At 53.9% G+C, this 17,624-nt stretch overlaps 1 protein-coding gene across 2 annotated transcripts in view; it reads left to right on the forward strand.

Annotated features, from left to right (window-relative positions):
• Window positions 1-2,230: 2,230 nt before the first annotated feature.
• The window catches only part of ADAP1 (ArfGAP with dual PH domains 1), a 44,340-nt gene continuing 28,946 nt past the window's right edge, over window positions 2,231-17,624 (forward strand). The window contains exons 1-2 of one of the 2 annotated variants that reach the window (XM_081297478.1): window positions 2,231-2,537; window positions 16,242-16,372. In XM_081297478.1, coding sequence (XP_081153604.1) covers window positions 2,456-2,537; window positions 16,242-16,372 — 213 coding nt within the window. In that variant the 5' untranslated portion in view covers window positions 2,231-2,455. The remainder of the gene's footprint in view (window positions 2,538-16,241; window positions 16,373-17,624) is intronic. The other variant, XM_081297479.1, reaches the window with a different exon arrangement.

The raw sequence follows: 17,624 nt of genomic DNA on the forward strand, positions 1-17,624 counted from the left end.
AGAAATTTTTACATCCCAACATCTCTGATCTGTGCACACACACACCTTTGTCTTCATTCTTCTGTCCTTCCCACCTCCCTGGACATTGTCATTACTTCCTGTCAATGGAAGGACAGAGAAGCCAAACAGCCCCCAGAGCCACCCAGTGCTGGACTGCTGCTCATGCTGCTCCCTCAGGCTGAGCTCTTGTCTTGCTTCATACCTGCTTGTCCTCTGAGGCCTCCTTGGGGCCTTTTCTGACCCTCCATAGAATAATCTCTTTCCTGTAGGCTTGGATAACTGTGCTGTGTAGTGTGCAGGTCTTGGTGGGTTTGTTTACTTCAGTCCTGCTGTGGACACATGAGCTGTGCGTGGCCTTGGGCGAGTGTTCGAACCTTTGCACACCCCAGATCCAACCTCTTTACACAACTCAGTAGAACGAGTTCCTGGGCATTTCCCCTGATGCTTGGTTCAGAGTTGTCATTAGCATTAGTCTGTCTCCATCCAGTGACATCCTCTAAGCTTGCACTATGGGGCTGATCCTGAGCCTGGCACAGGGCCCAGAGATGGAAATACCACCTGTTTTTACCAAAAAAGGCTCCGGGCTCATGAAGGAAACAGACTTGTGACCAGGTGAAGGGAAAGAGCACACAAGGAGACACTCAGGACCTCAGCAATGCACACCAACATGGGTTGCTACATTCTGCCTGCAGATCTGCAGAGTTTAAAAAGGGACAGGAGGGAGAGGGTGCCAATGGTGTACTTGTGGTACACCAATGGAGGGCCATTTGCAGGGTCTGCCAATGTTTTAAATGCTTGTGCCTGTTGTATGCTCACCAATGACACCACCAGATGGGAATCCACCCAAAGTGCTTGCAGACATGTTGGTATGAAGGTACATTGTACAGCCTGTCTGTGATTCCAACAGACTGAAGACGCCTTACATGCCCCTGCACTGGTGACAGGGTGAGCAAATCATTTTCCAGTGGCATATTTGAATAGATGCAACCATTAAAGAAAGGTAGATCTGTGCATATCAACTTGGAGGCACAGAAGGTTTTGTTAAGTGAAAAACAATATCAGCCTTTCTGCCATGATCACAAAGACCTGAGACAATCAACTTATATAGATAAAAAGTTCATTTGGGCTCATAGTTTTGCAGGTTCCAGTCTATGATTGATTGGTCCTGTTGCTTTGGGCCTGCCATGGGGCAGCACACCATGACCCTGGCATGTGGGGCTGCAAAACCCACCTTCTGGTCAGGGAGCAAAAGAGAAAAAGAGGAAGGGGCAGGGGTCCCACAGTCCCTTAGAGGGCACATCCCGCAGTGGTCAAAGATTTCCCACTAGGCCCCATCTCTTTGAGGACAAAGCTTTAACACAGGCCTTTGGGGGCACATTCAGGATCCAACCACAGCACAGCCAACACCCCATAGTGGTAGACCTGCAGTACTGGGTGTTTTCGTGGTTGAAGGACCAGATTACTCCGCTGTGCTCTAAGAATCTGGGCGGCCTCAGAATCACAGCAGGGCAGGTGGGGAAAGCCTTTAATTTTTCAGTTGGGTATGTTTTATTTCTAACAGATTGCATTTATAATTTAAGAAAAATTGAAGGAATTTGAAAAGATGCTGGGATGCATAGAGGGAGAGACACCCACCCTACTCAGGCAGGTCTGTCACACACACATCCGCACCACCCTCCTCCTCCCCGGCCTGCGTTACCCCTGATCAGGAAGGATGTGTCTAGGTCCTCTGGCTACCCCTGTATTTTTTGTAGGTGGTGGTGGGTGGGGAACTGGGTACAGTCTGAGAGTGGAAGGCTCGCCGCAGACTGAGTCCCCTCCCACACTGGAGTTTGTCACCCTGGAGTTTGTCACCAGTTGGCTGTCTCTTCCTTGAGGAGGGAGGGTGTGAGCCGCCCTTGTCCCTAGTGCTGGGCACACACCTCCCTTTAAGGAACATTGGCAGGGTGTCCTAGGATACAGTCAGGGCGGTGCACGCGCCGGGTGGGGGTGCTCATCTGGAGCCCTGTGAGCCCGGGTCCCCTGCGCCGGACCACGGTGGGTGCAGAACACTTCCAGCACGGGCGACTGCAGCCGGTGCCACCCAGACCAGCCAGTTCTCTCCTCGGGTGCTAGGTGGGGCGGGGTGGGTCCCGCGTGCTTGCGGGGCGCGGCTGGACGCGGGAGGAGGCCGCTCTACGCAGCTGTGCGCCCGCGCCGCTGGGGGCCGCCCGCGGGCCGAGCCGGCCAGAGCGCGCCGTGCGCCTGGGCCCCGCCGCACAGCTCCGCGCCCGGCGGCCGGCGGCGACACACGGGCGGCTGTGGAGCCGGGCGGGCAGCAGGAATGCGGAACCCGCGCGCGGGCTGAGCCGCGGGGATGGCGCAGGGGCGTCGGCGGGCGGCCTGCGCGCGGCCCTAGCGAACACAACGCTCCTGGCCCCGGCCCGGCATCGGCATCGCGGGCGGCATCGCGGCCATGGCCAAGGAGCGGCGGAGGGCCGTGCTGGAGCTGCTGCAGAGGCCGGGGAACACGCGCTGCGCTGACTGCGGCGCCCCGGGTAGGTGCGGGCCGGTCGCCTGGGTGCGGGTGGGTGCAGATCCAGGTGGATGGAGCCGGGCGGATGCGACTAGGGCAGGTGCCCGCCCGCCCCAGGGACGGGGAGGGGTACCCAGGGCGCCTCTGGAGGTGGGGGCGTCGCCACCTGGCTCGGACCGCGCTAGGGTGGGGCACGGCCCCGAGTGCACCTGCGGGCGGCGGGCTGGGGCGCCTCCCCGCTCGCGCCCTCCCTGTGCCGCCTCCTCCCCTCCCCCGCCAGGCTGCGTGTCTCGCTGTCACCCGCGGACCGCCAGCCGCCTTGCGAAACCTCGGGCTTCTCAAAGAAAGAGGAAATTGCTGGGGGCGGATGTCTGCAGGAAAGGGACCGCCAGCAGCCCCAGGGGTTCTGCCGGGATGTGGGGTCCACCTGGCTTCCAGCTACCTGGAGGTGACGTCATGGCACAGGAGGCACCTTTGATTACTGGCCCAGGGCGGAGGGTGAGGCGGGGAGGGCGGGGGAGAGGAAACCCCGTCCAGCCGCGGGGACCCTGTGGGGAAGGACTCCAGACTCCAATCCAGCTCCCTGCACCTAGCTGCTCTAGGGCAGGCGGCCAGGCCAGATGGGGCACCAGGACAGGTGAGGCCGTGGAGATAGGCCTTTGGTGCACCTGACACTCCATCCTCCCTGCCAGACTTCTCCAGACTTTGTCCCTTAGTGACCCGTGGTCTGGGTGATTTCCAAGACGCCAGGGTCCAGTGGGCCCAGAGGTTTGGTTGTGCTTTCATACCAGCCTGAGCCTGCTCCTGAGCAGCTGCCCAGGCAGGCCCTGGGCTTTGGAGTGAGGGTGGCCCCTAGAGGTTTTCCTGCTTATGCCACCTGCCCCAGTGGGAGGTGACCACTCAGGGCACCCAGGTACACCAGGAGCCTGGGGGCTACCAGCTGAAGCCCCTTGGAACAGACCTCTCACCAAGGGCCCCCAAGGCACCTGCACCATCCCTGGGATATTGGCTGGAGACATAGCCTGCTGACACCCTGGGAACAGGAGCTCTGTGGCTGTATCTACCTCCCTACCTTCTGGGCTGGGAAGGATCTCTGACACCCCAAGGTCCTGGGGATCTGTTGGTTGGCTTGGAGAGGCCACACCAGGAGCCCATTGTCCCTCAAGGGACACAATGACTGGATTTCCTGGGAAGCTGGGCAGAGTGTGGGGCTGAAGTGGCCTTTTCCCTGGCCTCCTGGGCCCTGCTGATGGCGCAGTGGGGCGGAGGCTCCTCGTGCGTGCAGCGCCCCTGCCAGCCAGGCTGGCTCAACCGACTTCCCACCTCCCTCCTCCAGACCTGCGTTCCACATGTTCAGGAGAGCTGTGCCAGGGAGAGCCTGCGAGGGGAGGGCAGTCAGCTCTCAGGCCTGCCTTGGGGGGCCATGCCCAGGGGAAGGGGAGTGAGCCTTTTCCCTGGCCTCCCTGGTCACATATCCACTCTCTCACCACCTGGTCCTCCCAGCCTGGCAGGAGGAAGAGGGGCTTCCTTGGCCTGCCATGCCTGCCCACTCAGTGTCCCAGGCCCCTCAGTCCCATGGCCATGGCCCTGCAACAGCCTTGCTTGATGCTGCAGCACAGCCTTGGCCCTTTTAAGGCCCAGCACTTCCTGACATTGGGCCAAGCCACCAGTTTTTCAGAATTGGTCCATGACATCAGCAGCTTGCCTTATCTGACCAGCAGCCCCGTGGAGCAGGCAAGACCTGAGGTTGTTTCTACTTTACAACCAGGGGAACCAAGGCCCTGAAAACTTGGGGCCCCCCAAGCATACCAGGCTTCCTGATTCCTGGCCTTGCCTGCTCATGCTGTCTGTGCCAACTCCCCATCATTCTGCTTTGTCCCAGGCTGTGGCCACCACACTGCTCCTGCCTGGGACCCCCGTGGCTCTCTGCTCTTCAGCTGAAGCTGAGGTGTGGGTCCCTGTTCTGTGTCACTGTGGGATATAGCAACAGGGGCCATGCTGGTGTTGATGAAATTGCAGGGGGCAGAGAGCATGGGCTTCGTGCGGGCTCATGGCTGTGCTTCCTGACCATGGCAGCAGGAGCAAGGCACCCTCCCCACAACACTGTCTCTGGAAAGCAGGACAGCAGGGCAGTCCTAGCCACCTTTGACCACCAGCTGGGGACCCTGGGGTGTACTTGGGCAGACCCTACCAGCTGGCTGTGCCTGAGGGTCTCTGCATCCCCAGAGAAACTCCTCCTGCACCCTTCCCCTTCTCTCCCCAGTAGCAGGCTCCTTGACCTTGAACCTGGACCCACCCACCACTGTCAGAGTCACTTTTCTTATCACAGGCTGGGATGGGTGGGTAACTGTGCTTGGGCCCCTTCTCCTGGGGAGATGCCCTGGAGTCCCTCTGCGGGTAGGGGTTTCAGGAGAGAGGAGGTGCCCTAGTGCCTGCTCTAATTGCAACAGTTTCCTGCTTCACATGCCAGGAGGGCTTGGGAGTCTGAGCTCTTTGGGTGGGTTGGGGTGTGGGCAATAATTCCAGGTGATGCTGGTCACCTGGACACTCCCAGGAGCCCCTGGCCTTCCAGTTTTGGAGGTCTGGCTCACAGAGGAAGTCTTTGCTTCTAGCTAGTCCAGGTGGTCTGAGACCATCAAGGGAGGTAAAGTGCATGCCATCCTGAGCCTGAGGACCCTGGCAGGTCCAGGCTCTGGGGGGCCAGGATGCATGCAGGGACTGGGTGAAAGGCACCCTGAGACCCAGTCCTTGAAGTTCCTCAGGGTCTGAGACAGGAGCTGTGGGTTCAGAGTGTGAAGTCCTCATTCAGCCCCAGGGCTTCAGGGCAGAGGCCTCGATTTCGATTCAGACTCAGACGTTGCTGGCAGCCCAGCAGAGGCACTGGGTGGGAGGAGTTTCAGGAACTTGGCCTGGTTTGGGAGGGGGTCTGTGTGGTGGCAGCGGGCTGCCAAGAGGTACTCCAGGCAGGCCCATCCCTCCCCTGGGCAGCAGCTCACCTGTTTGTTTTTTTGTAAATATAATACTTTTCGTCTTAACCGTGCCTGAGTCTGTGGCCCAGTGGCATTATCACATTCCCAGGGCTGTGCAGCCGTCCCCACCTCCACCTGTAGGTCCCCCTCATCCCCCCACACTGAAGCTCTGTCCCCACTAAACACTGACTCCCCTCCCTCCCCTGCCCCTGGCACCCACCATGCTCCTTCCTTTCTCTCTGGACTTCACCACTCAGGGGGTCTCCTGTGAGTGGAACTGCAGTGTCTGTTTTTGTGACTGGTGGTTTCATGGGGCATCATGTCCTCAGGGATCAACCATTTTGAGCAGATGTCAGAATGTCCTTCCTTTTTCAGGCTGAATTATATTCCACGGTGTGAATGGCCCGCTTGTGCGTACCTACCCATAGGTGTGTGGTTGCTGGGTGGCTACTCCATCCACCTTTAGGCAACAGTGTCAGTATTATTGTGAAACACAGGGATACAGTATTTCTTCGAACCACAGAAGCTCTAGGTCTCCTCGTCTGGCTTTTGCTCAAGCCACAGGACCTACGACATGCCTGCCCACCGCGGCTGGGCTGGCAACCGTTCTGTGCTGGAGGGGCTGGAGGCCTGTGCCTCTGCTCAGGCACTGGGGACCCCAGCCTCTCCCTTCCTCCTGGACGGCACCTCTCTCTTTTCACCCCTGGGCGCATGGGCACCCTGGTCTGTGCTGCTGGCTGAGGTCACTCCACAATGGATTTCTTAGGCTGCTGGGCCAACCATGGTGACCACTGGTTTCTCTCTGAATGTGGGCACTGTGACTGGGCTCCCACACTGCTCAGATGCAGGCGACTTTCCCCAGACCTCAGGCCCTGCCGGCTGCTGCAGCTCATTTACACCTGGGTCGGCCTCAGGTGCCCGTCGGGCAGGTATGTCACCTGCCTGTCACCTCTTCCCTATGAGACCACTGAATAATCCCTCTTCAAAACCAGAGGACCTGTGCTTGGAGACAGGAAGGGGCTTTGGCAGTGCCAGGGGTGGTGGAGGTGGCCTGTGCGGTGTGGCTGGGGACTGTGCGCTCCCGTGCTGTGGCGGAGCCTCAGCCAGCGCCTTCCTCCATGCCGTGCCTGGGCCTGGGGAGACTGAGGCAGAGAAGTGACCGCACAGTCAGGGTGGCACCACCTGCCCCGCTGCCTCAGGTGACGGACAGCTGCCCTCTCAGGAGCGGTCAGGCCAGAGGACAGACAGGAGCTGGGCCGTTGGTGTCTCCAGGAAGGATGTTGGCTGTTGGGACATCTGGTCCAGAGGCCCTTCTCTGCCCTGGTCTGTTTGAGGAACAGGAAGAAGTGACGTTGAAGGCTGGGGACGGCTCTGGAACCACAGGGCAGAGGTGTCACCTCCTGCAGGGTGGTTTAAGTTCAGTGATGTCTGAGGGTCCTGGTTCCCTGATCTCAGGCTGCAGCAGATGACTCAAGGCAGGAGGGGCTTCCGGGGAAGGCAGGTAAGGAGGTGGCCTGGAGCAGCAGGAGATGGCAGCAGGGAGACACAGGGGGTTGGAAGCTTGGCCAAGTGAGCTGGGCTCTCAGGAAGGGGGTGCTGCCTGCCCGAGAGACGAGGGAGCAGCAAGCCACCCAGGGCTCCGTGGGGTGCAGCCTGGGAGCTGGTGGCAGCACTTGGAGGCGTCCTGATTCTGCTCTGGAAGGGAGGGGTCCCCTGGGGGGGAGCTGGGGACCCGGGCTGGGGAGGCTCAGCCTGCCTGGAGGGATGCTGTGGTTTCCTCCTGAATAAGAGGCCGTGTTCGTGGCCAAGAGGGGGGCTGGGGGGCAGGAAGGCCCACTTCGGGGAGTCAGAAGGAACTGGGAGAGCGAGGCTGAGTGGCAGCTCCCGGCAGCACCCACAGGGTCTGTGGTCCTGAATCCTGCAGAGTACCTTCTACAGGGACGTGTCTTTCTCTAGAATGTTCTGCATCTTGGGCACAGGCCTCAGTGGGGAGAGAGGAGGGCTCTGCATGGAGTGACAGAGGGAGGGGCTGAGGATCCACTGCCACCTGGGAACCTCAGTGGGATAAGGGGGAAGCAAAGACATGGGGGGAGGGGAGGGGAGGATGGGGTCTCTGGAGGCTGGGGGCAGGGTTCGAGTGGGCCCGTGGGAAGGCAGGTGTGGGACCCTGTAAGACAGAGTGGTGCGACTAGGGAGCGCTGGATGCAGGCGGTGGGCCGCCAGGTGCCTGGGTTTAGGGTGGAGAACCTCCAGAGGTGTCATTGTCACAGACTTGAAACCTGGGAGCAGTGTGAGGGGATGGGAGGAGGGTCCTGGGCAGCCTCTGAGTGAGAGTGAGGGGCTGCCGTGGCAGGGCCTGGCGGGTGGCTTGCTTTACAACCTGAAGAGGTGAGACCAGCATGTCCCAGCCTGTGGCAGGTGAGGTCAGAGGACCCACCAGGGCCACTGTAGGTCTTGCCTTTACTCCCGGCCACATGAGAGCCACGGGGCAGAGACGTGAGAAGAGAAGTGAGATTTGTGGCAGGACCCTGGGCTGGTGGGACAGATGGATGGACTCATCAATCCAGACGGGTGACTGCGGGCTGCCTGTGGGTCAGCCAGCATGTCCTTGACCTGAGAGGCAACAGGGTATGCTGGCACCCGGGATATAGGGTGTGATGGGCAGGGAGGAGCCAGGAGCCCCACGGTCAGGAGGACGGAGGTGCCCACAGCCCTGGGGAGGGCGGTGGAGGTACGGGAGTTCCTGGGGGTGGGTGATGGGCAGCCTGGAGACTGGAGCCTGCGGCACAGCGAAGCCCTGCAAGAGAGAGACTGTGGTGGAACTGGGGCGCCATCCACATTTAAATGTTTCTTTCTCCTTTTTAAAAATTCTTGAGGCAAAATCCACATATGATAAAATTAACCGTTTAAAAGTGAAAACTCAGTGGCATTTAGAACATTCACAGTGTTGTGCAACCACCACCTCTAGCTGGTTCCAAAAATATGGCTTTCACAGATGATTTGCAGAGGAGGGAGCCCAGGCCTTGCCCTGGGTGGGAGTCGCAGTGGGGCAGGCAGAGGCCGTGGGAGGCAGAGGCTGTGGGAGGCAGAGGCCATGGGAGCCCATCGGAGCAGCTGCGGGGGTGGGATGGAGAGAGGGACTGTGGCAAACGGTGGGGGGGGTCTCATGGGAGTGACCCAGGAGGCCAGGTGGGTGCTGCCTTTGTGGGAGAAGGGCTGAGGGCTGAGCCAGGTGGGGAGGGGTGCAAACACCTCGCCCACCCAGGACCCAGATGTTCACTGGTGCCCACTGTGTCCAAGGTGTCCCCTTGCCACTGGAATCTGCCAGGGCCCTGAAGCAACATGGCTGTCTTGTGGATTCCAGCAGGGAGTGGAGGATGGGCAAAATGACAGACACCTGGTGACATGGAGTGTTGGAGCAGGTGCCACCACACAGGCCGGAAGGTGGAGCCTCGAGGAGCCTGTGTCTCAGTGCGGGGTGGGGTGCTGTGGATTGGGGGACAGCTATGCACACCCCCCATATGGGCCCTACTGTCTAAGACCCATAGAGACCACTGTAAAGGGTGGTCGGCGCCAGAACCCCTCCCCTGAGGCTGGCCCTGAGGAGCTTGGCTCTCACCTGAGCTGCCCATCTGCCCCGCCCAGAGCCAGGTGGACTCACTGTCACACAGTGCTAACCTGTGAGTTAGCAGTGGAAAGGACAAAGTTCTCCAGACCAAGGCTAGGCCACACCAGTTTCCAGCAACAGGGTCCTCTGCACCCCCTTTCCACACGGCCTGGGCCCCAGCCAAGGACACACCTGCTCCACCCAGCTCAGCCCCAAGATGTGCCTCACCTGCCGGGTGCCTCAGACCAGTTCCCGGAAATGGTGAGGGGCTGAGTCACCTCAGGGAGAGGCAGGGCCAGGAGGTCAGAAGGAGGGTGGATGGAGCTGGGAGGAGGGGAGCTGGGGGGAGCCGGCAGTGGGGTCACAGCACGGCTTCCCCCACCAAGGCCAGGAGCACAGGGTGACCAGGGTTTCTCACAGCACCTGGAGACCCTGGCCACCCTGGGTCTGGGAGGCCTGAGGTCTGAAGACCGTGAATGCATGGTAGGGGGCCCATCTTCTGGGATAGGTGGGCTCAGAGATGCACCAGTTCTGTTTGAAGTTCATCTCTGCTAGGATGGAGCTGACACCCACCACACACCCACCTTAGACACAGAGTTGGAAAAAGTGACCACAGTCACACTTCAGGTACGGGACATTTTCTCATTCCCAGAATGTCCTCAGGACCCTTCGCAGCCAGCCCTGCCCCTGGTGACTGAGGGTGCTGGGCATCTTTCTTGCGTCTTGGTAGAGTGTGTTGAAGTCTTTTGCCCACTTTTTGATTGGGTTGTTTTCCTATCACTGAGCTTGAATAGTTCTTTATCGGCTTTGCATACAAATTGTTTTATCAGATAAATGATCTGCAAATATTTTTTTTTTTCTGGTGTGGCCTTTCACTTCTTCAACAGTGGCTTTCAAAGAGCAGATTAAAAAAAAAAAAGTTCTGGGCTGGGTTTGGTGGTGCACACCTGTAATCTTAGTGGCTTTGGGGGCTGTGGCAGGAATATCAAAAGTTCAAGGCCAACCTCAGCAACTTAGTGAGGCCCTAAGGAACTTATCAAGAACCTGTATCAAAATAAAAAAAAATTTTAAAAGGCCTGGGGATGTAGCTTAGTGGTTAAGTACCCCTAAGTTTAATCTCTGGTGCCAAATAAATAAATAATCAAAAATTAAAAAAAAATTCTTATCAAGCCATTTTATCTCCTCCCACCCCTCAATTCTGATTTTGGTGCTGTATCTAAGAAAATCTTTGCCTAACCCAAGATCACAGAAAAATTTCTTCTGTGTTGTATTTTAGAAGTTAATTGGAGTTATATCTTGTATGTGGTGTGCTGGAGATTGAAGTTTATTGTTTTGCAGATGATATCTAGCTGGTGGGAAAGTATTCTTTTTCTACTGATTTGCATTGATATCTTTGTCAGTAATTAAATTTCTGCCTAGGGGTGGGTCTGTTTTTTGGATTCACTGTTCTGAACCATTGATCTACTTATCCATTTTCATGTCAATGCCACACTGTCCTGATAATTGTCATTTTTCAGGTTTTTCTTAATATTTATTTTTTAGTTGTAGTTGGACACAATATCTTTATTTTATTTATTTATTTTTATGTGGTGCTGAGGATCGAACCCAGGGCCTCACACGTGCTAGGCGAGCGCTCTATCGCTGAGCCACAATCCCAGCCCTGATAATTGTCATTTGATCACAGGTTCTGAAAACATGTGGTGTTCTCCATCTTCGTCCTTTTTCTAAGCCATTTTCACTATTCTGTCTTGCATTTTAGAACCAGCTTAAGTTCTGCTTTTAAAGTACTGTTAGAAATCGGATAGGTCTGCATTCAACTTATAGATTAATTAATTAATTAATTTTGGGGGGGTACCAGGTATTAAACCCAGGGGTGCTTTACCACTGAGCTACATCCCTTGCCCTTTTTATGTTTTATCTTGGGACAGGGTCTCACAAAGTTCCTTAGGGCCTCTCTGAATTGCTGAGGCTCGCCTAGAACTTGAGATCCTCCTGCTTCAGCCTCCTGAGTTGCTGGGATCACAGGTGTGTGCCACCAGGCCCAGCTGAACCAATAGATTAATTTGGAGAAAGTTTGTGTGTCATGAAAGCAGGCTCTCCCTTCATATCTATAGATCCTCTTTAATTTCTCTGAGCAGTATTTTTCAGTTTTCTGTGTACTATGTTTCGTTATCTTTTGTCCTCTATCCCTAGGCATTTCATGTATTTTGTGATTATAAGTGGTGTTTCAAAAATTTCAATTTTGGTGTCCCCCTTTCACTTTGCCAAATGGGCTGATGTCTTTATTGGTCATTCAAGTGGGGCAAAGGAAATGTCCTCTTAAAACTCAGGCAGATGAAGTGTTTGCCACGTAACCTGTCAGAGGAAGCAGATTGAAATAGATTTCCTGGAAGGTCTTACACAATTTGATATTAAAGCAGTTCTAGTTTTATAGCATAAAAAGTGAATGAAGTTTTAAATTATACTAGCGATTTGATTTGGTTTGTCTAGTGGTTCAGAGGTTGTCACCTCATCAGAAGAATAGCTGTAAAGTAGGGGTGCAGAGAGGGAAAAGAGGACAGGTGGAGGAAGGAGACTAGGTGAGAGAGGTGGCGGGGCACCCAGGACTGATTGGAGTAAATCAAATCCCATACAAGTATGATTTTGTCAAAAGAACCCAACTGTTATAACTATAATGCACTAATAAAAGAAAGCAACAAAGAGTTGTTTACTTCAAGGCCTCTTCCAATTAGATTAATAATTGAAAAACGAATCAAGCCATCATAGCCTTGTTGGGTTATTCTGAGTAAATGATTCATGATTTATATAATAAATGGAGCTGTCAAAACCGTTTTCTGCATTGCTGTTATGTTTTTGATGGGACACTTATGAGAATTTAAAAAAAAAATTCAATTTTGAGGGTTGGAGTTGTGGCTCAGTGGTAGAGCACTTGCCTAGCATGGGTGAGGCACTGGGTTCAATTCTCAGCACCACATGTAAATACATAAAATAAAGGTCCATAAACAACTAGAAAAAAAGATAGTTAAAATATTTCATTTTCGGATTGCTTATTGTTAGTATATGGAACTACAGTGATTTTTGTATGTTTTTCTTGTATTCTGAAACCTTCCTAGAACACTTATTAGTTCTAAGGGTTTTTAAAATAGAGTCCACTGGATTCTCTACATAGATGATTATGTTGTCTGTGAATAAAGACCATTTTATATCTCTCCCTTCTCAGCCTAGATGCTTGTTATTTATTTTTCTTTTTTGTATTATTATTATTATTATTATTATTATTATTATTATTTGATGGTGCAGGTGATGAACGCAGAGCCTAGTACATGTGAGGCAAGCACTCTACCAACTGAGCTATATCCCTAGTCCTCTTTTTTGCCTCATTGCACTGATTAGAACCTTCAGTTCAATGTTGAATAGTGTGGTCTTGTTTGTTTTTTTAAAAATATATTTAGTTGTCAATGAGCATTTATTTATTTATATTTATTTTTATGTGGTGCTGAGAATTGAACGCAATGCCTCACACATGCCAGGCAAGTGCTCTGCCACTGAGCCACAACCCCAGCCCAGTCTTGTTTTATTATTGATCTTAGAATGAAAACATTCAGTCTTTATCTTTTCTCTTTTTTCTTTTTGTAATACAGGGGATTGAATCTAGGGGCACTCTACCACTGACTATGTCCCAAGCCCTTTTTCTTTTCTTTTTTTTTTTTTATTTTGAGACAAGATCTTACTAAATTTCCCACACCTACCTTGAACTTGTGAGCCTCCTGGCTTAGCCTCCTGAGTATCTGGGATTATAGAGGTGGCCACTGCACCTGACTGAAAATAGTCTCTCTCAAGGAAGTGAAAAGTTCACTGTAGATGTTTTGTGAGGTATTCTGTGGGCATGTTTCCTTCTATACTTAGGTTTCTGAGAGTTTTTATCAGGATGTTGCATTTTGTCCAATGCTATTTCTGCTCTTATTGAGATGATCATGTCGCTTTTCTCTTTTAAATCTGTAAATATGATGACACTGATTTTACTATCAAATATCAAACCAGCCTTGCATTCCTGGTACAAACTCTGTTGATCATGATATTTTCTTCCTTCCTTCCTTCCTTCCTTCCTTCCTTCCTTCCTTCCTTCCTTCCTTCCTTCCTTCCTTTCTTTCTTTTTCTTCTCCTTTTCTCTCTTGTTCTCTCCTCCTCCTCCTCCTCCTCCTCCTCCTCCTCCTCTTCCTCCTCCTCCTCCTCCTCTTCCTCCTCCTCCTCCTCCTCTTTTTCTTCTCCTTCTCCTTCACAGTTCTAGGGATTGAACTAAGGGATACCCTGTCACTGAGATATATCCCCATCCATTTTTAGACAGGGTCTGACTAAGTTGCCTAGGATGACCTTGAACTTGCAATCCTCCTGCCTCAACCTCCTGAGTAGCTGGGATTATAGGCATGCACCACCATACTGGGCTATTCTTTTTAAGTATTATTGGATATGTACAAATTTATATGGACATGTTTTGAATTCCTTGGAGAAATACCTAACAGTAGAATGGCTGGATTATATGGGATATGTATATAGAGAGATATCCGTCTCCTCATCCAGCCCTGCCTGCTAACTTGTTAGAGGTGGTAGCACTAGAGGTGGCTGTAGCCTCTTGTGTCCACTTGTCCGGGCCTGCTTATCTCTCCCTCTAAGCAGGGGTTGGCAGACTTTTTCTTAAAAGCCAGATGACCTGAGGGCTTCAGTCATGTCACAGAGCTCGCCCTGTAGGAGGACAGGCATGGCATGTTCATGGGAAACTCTGGTGCAGAAGGAGGCAGTGGGCCCAGGGGCCTAGTGTGGCGGCGGCTGCTGGAGGACCTGGACAGCCTTGCCCCATAGCTTCTGTGAAGCTGGACGGTGGGTAGGCACAGGCACCCCAGCCCTTGGCTGGGCAGGAACTTTTGGCACCTTAGTTCAGTCATGGAGCAATTTCCAGATGGGTAGATGAGGCCACAAGAAGCAAAGCCCTGGTCATGGAGACACACTGGTCAGAGCAGAATCCTGCAGTATCACCATGCAGTGAGAAGTGGTGTCCCCGGGAGCCCAGAGATTGTCCTAGTTGGCTTCTTGTACCCACTGCCCCTTGCAGTTGGATGCTACTGTCCCATCTTACAAATGGGGAAGCCAAGGCCACAGATGGGCTGGAGATTGTCTAAGGCTGTGCACCAGCTGGGGACCTCATGTGCAGCCGTTGGCCAAGTGACTGTGAGCCGCTTGGTGAGGGTTTCTGGGGGAGATGGAGCTCAGGAAGGGAACTGGGTCTCTCCTTTCTGGGACATCAGTCCTTCCCCATGTGCTCTCCAGGAAAGCATGTGACGTCAGCTCTGTTCTGCTGCATGAACAAAGCTCCTGGCACTAGCCTGGGTGCCGCTCTAGTGAGTGAGGGTGAGAGCAACCCAGGGGCTCTGTCGAAGAGGGACTCTCAGGTGGTCATTCACTTGCAGATGCTCACCCAGACCTGGCCTGGGCCAGAGACTTAGTGGTGGGAAGCCACCCCTGGCTCAGTCAGGGGGCCTGGCTGCTGTGACAAGAAGCTCCCACCCCTCAGACACGGAGCATGTGATCTTTTACTCTTGGCACAGTCCTGCCACGATGCCCACTTGGGCTCTCCTGGGCGGGTCTCCTCTGGGCACTGACTCAGGGCCCAGGACCCTCCTAACCCTGAGCCCCACCCCTCCTTTATTAGAGCACCCCCCATCAGTCAGGGACCAGGGGATGTTCTCAGTCAGATCTGGAGGAACTGAAGTCGGCTCTGCTCGTATTTCACTGGCCAGAATTTGGTTGATGGCTGTACCCAACTGCTGGCAAATATCTTGATCTCAATGGACCTCACCCAGGAGAGCCTTTGCAAAAAAAAAAAAAAAAAAAAGCAGTTCCCCTTTTTAGGGAGATTGCTCTTTTGAGGACTCCTTTCAGCCCCCAAAGCCCCCTTTGCTCAGTTATTATGATGGGGTGTACAAGATGGGAAGGAAAATAACCAAGTCTCCCAACAAGCACTCTCACCCAATTTAACAAGCCTCTCGTCCCCATGTTCAACATGAAAATTTTCAAACGTGGTTATTCCACCACACTTGCCCACACTCCATTTAGATCCGACCATCATTAGCATTTTATCATATTTGAATCATTCGTTATGTACAGTAGATTTTTTTAATATTTATTTTTTAGTTGTAGGTGGACACACAATATCGTTATTTCATTTTTATGTGGTGCTGAGGATCAAACCCAGTGCCTCACGTGTGCTAGGTAAGCGCTCTACCCCTGAGCCACAACCCCAGCCCCTAATTGACCTTGTTTTTTATTTTTTTGGTACTGGGGGTTGAACTCAGGGGTGTTCCACCACCGAGCTACATTGCCAGACCTTTTTATTTTATTTGGAGACAGGGTCTTGCTAAGTCACCCAAGCTGGCCTTGAATTTATCATCATCCTTCCCCAACCTCCCAGGTCGCTAGGATCACAGGTGTGTGCCATTGCAGCTTTGTTGAATTTTATAAAATAAACTAGATACCAAGACGCGTAATCTCTAAGTATGTCAGTGCCAAGTCGGGCCACAAGGCCGTCATCGCCCCTGACAACCCCCGATTGCCGCCCCCCATGCACTGTCCATCTGCTGCGTCCCTCATGACTGTGGTGGGACCCGTGGCCATGTCCTGCGTTGGTGTGAGGTCTCTCTTAGACTCAAAACCCTCTCGGGGTTTTCTCTTCCAACCTCAGCCCCTTTGCTCTGGGATGACTTCTGCAGGCAAATGTCCCCAGGGCAGCCACCCTGTGTGTGTGTGTGTGTGTGTGTCCAGCCCTGCTGGGATCTCTGGAATGCTGGGTGCTGGTCCAGCCCTGGGGCCCAGCACTCGCCATGGCCCCTGGGTGGATGGACTCTCAGCAGATCTCTGGAGTTTCTGAGGGGAGCACCGTCCACATTAGGGGGCATCCAGGACAGCCTCCTCTGGGGGAGGCAGGGAGCCCCGCTTGGGCCCAGAGTCGGGTGGCCCCAGGGGTCATTCCCGCAGCCTCCCCTTGAACAGAGGGGGGTCGAGGCTTCCATCCAGGGGCCCTTGAGACCCTGATCTGATGTTCTGTCCACCTTCCAGTGTCCCCGTCCGAGCCTCCCTGACATCCACCTTTCCATTCCAGACCCTGACTGGGCTTCCTACACCCTGGGCGTGTTCATCTGTCTGAGCTGCTCTGGAATCCACCGGAACATTCCCCAGATCAGCAAGGTGAAGTCGGTCCGCCTGGATGCCTGGGATGAGGCCCAAGTGGAGGTATGGGGCTGAAGAGGGACAAGGGACGTGGGCGGAGGGCAGAGGGATCACATGCTGGGGGACCCCAGACCCCATCTCTCTGGGCTTCAGACACCTCTGAGGTCCCTCCAATCTGGGGCTCCAGGCAGCTTGGCCATGACTGGTGAGAGGCTCTTCCTGCCCCCAGGGGGCTCGGGCTGGCCCAGGATTGAGGCTTTTATTGCTGACCCTTGTGGGGGCCACAGAGGGACACCCCACACAGAGTAGAGGGGACGTGACTGGGGGATAGCTGTCCGTCACAGGGTGAGGGGTTTGCTCTAACCCTTGATGGGAGCTATGGAGACAGGGTCTTTGAACCTTGATGACAGATCTGAAAGCCCAGCCCCACCCTGCCTCGGCTGCCCATGACTAGGGTATAGGAGGCTACCCAGGTGAGAGCAGGTGGGGCCAGGAGGCCTCTGGGGGGATGGGGTGGGTCTGGTGGCACTCCCCCCCCACACACCTGGGAACAGCGATTTATAATCCTGGAGCTTGTTGGAAATGCAGTCCAGGCCTGTGTGGCCTGCAGACTGCAGGCACCAAGGCTGTCCTGCGTGCTGTGCAGCAAAAGGTGTCCCTTGCCCTGTGAATACCTGTAGGACCCTAGCAGGGTGAGGCCTTGGGCCTCCTGGGGCTCCTTGCTGTGGACCCCTGGATAGACATTTGGTTTGTGGTATCTTTTGGTTGGCAGCCTCAGTTTCCCTCTCTGAAAAATAAGTAGAATGGTCCTTAGATTGTCCCCGTCTCTAGTGAGAATCAAGATCAATGTCAAGGGGGTGCAGTGGCACACATCTATAATCCCAGCAACCTGGGAGGCTGAGGCAGGAGGATCACAAGTTTGAGGCCACTTTGGCAACTTAGGGAGGCCCTGTCTGAAAAAATAAAAAGGGCTAGGGTGTAGTTTGGTGATAAAGCACCCCTGCATTCAATCCCCAGTCCTCTAATATTATTATTATTATTATTATTTGAGTTTTTTAATATTTATTTTTTAGCTTTTGGCAGACACAACATCTTTGTTTGTATGTGGTGCTGAGGATCAAACCCGGGCCGCACGCATGCCAGGCGAGCGCGCTACTGCTTGAGCCACATCCCCAACCCCCCTCTAATATTATGATGATGATGATGATGATGATGATGATGCAGGATCTCATAAGTTGCACAGTGTCTCACTAAGCATCCGAGGCTGGCCTTGAACTTCTGATCCTCCTGCCTCAGCCTCCTCAGCTGCCAGGAT

Source organism: Spermophilus citellus, assembly GCF_964194105.1.
Source record: "Spermophilus citellus genome assembly, chromosome: 6".
NCBI lineage: Eukaryota > Metazoa > Chordata > Mammalia > Rodentia > Sciuridae > Spermophilus > Spermophilus citellus.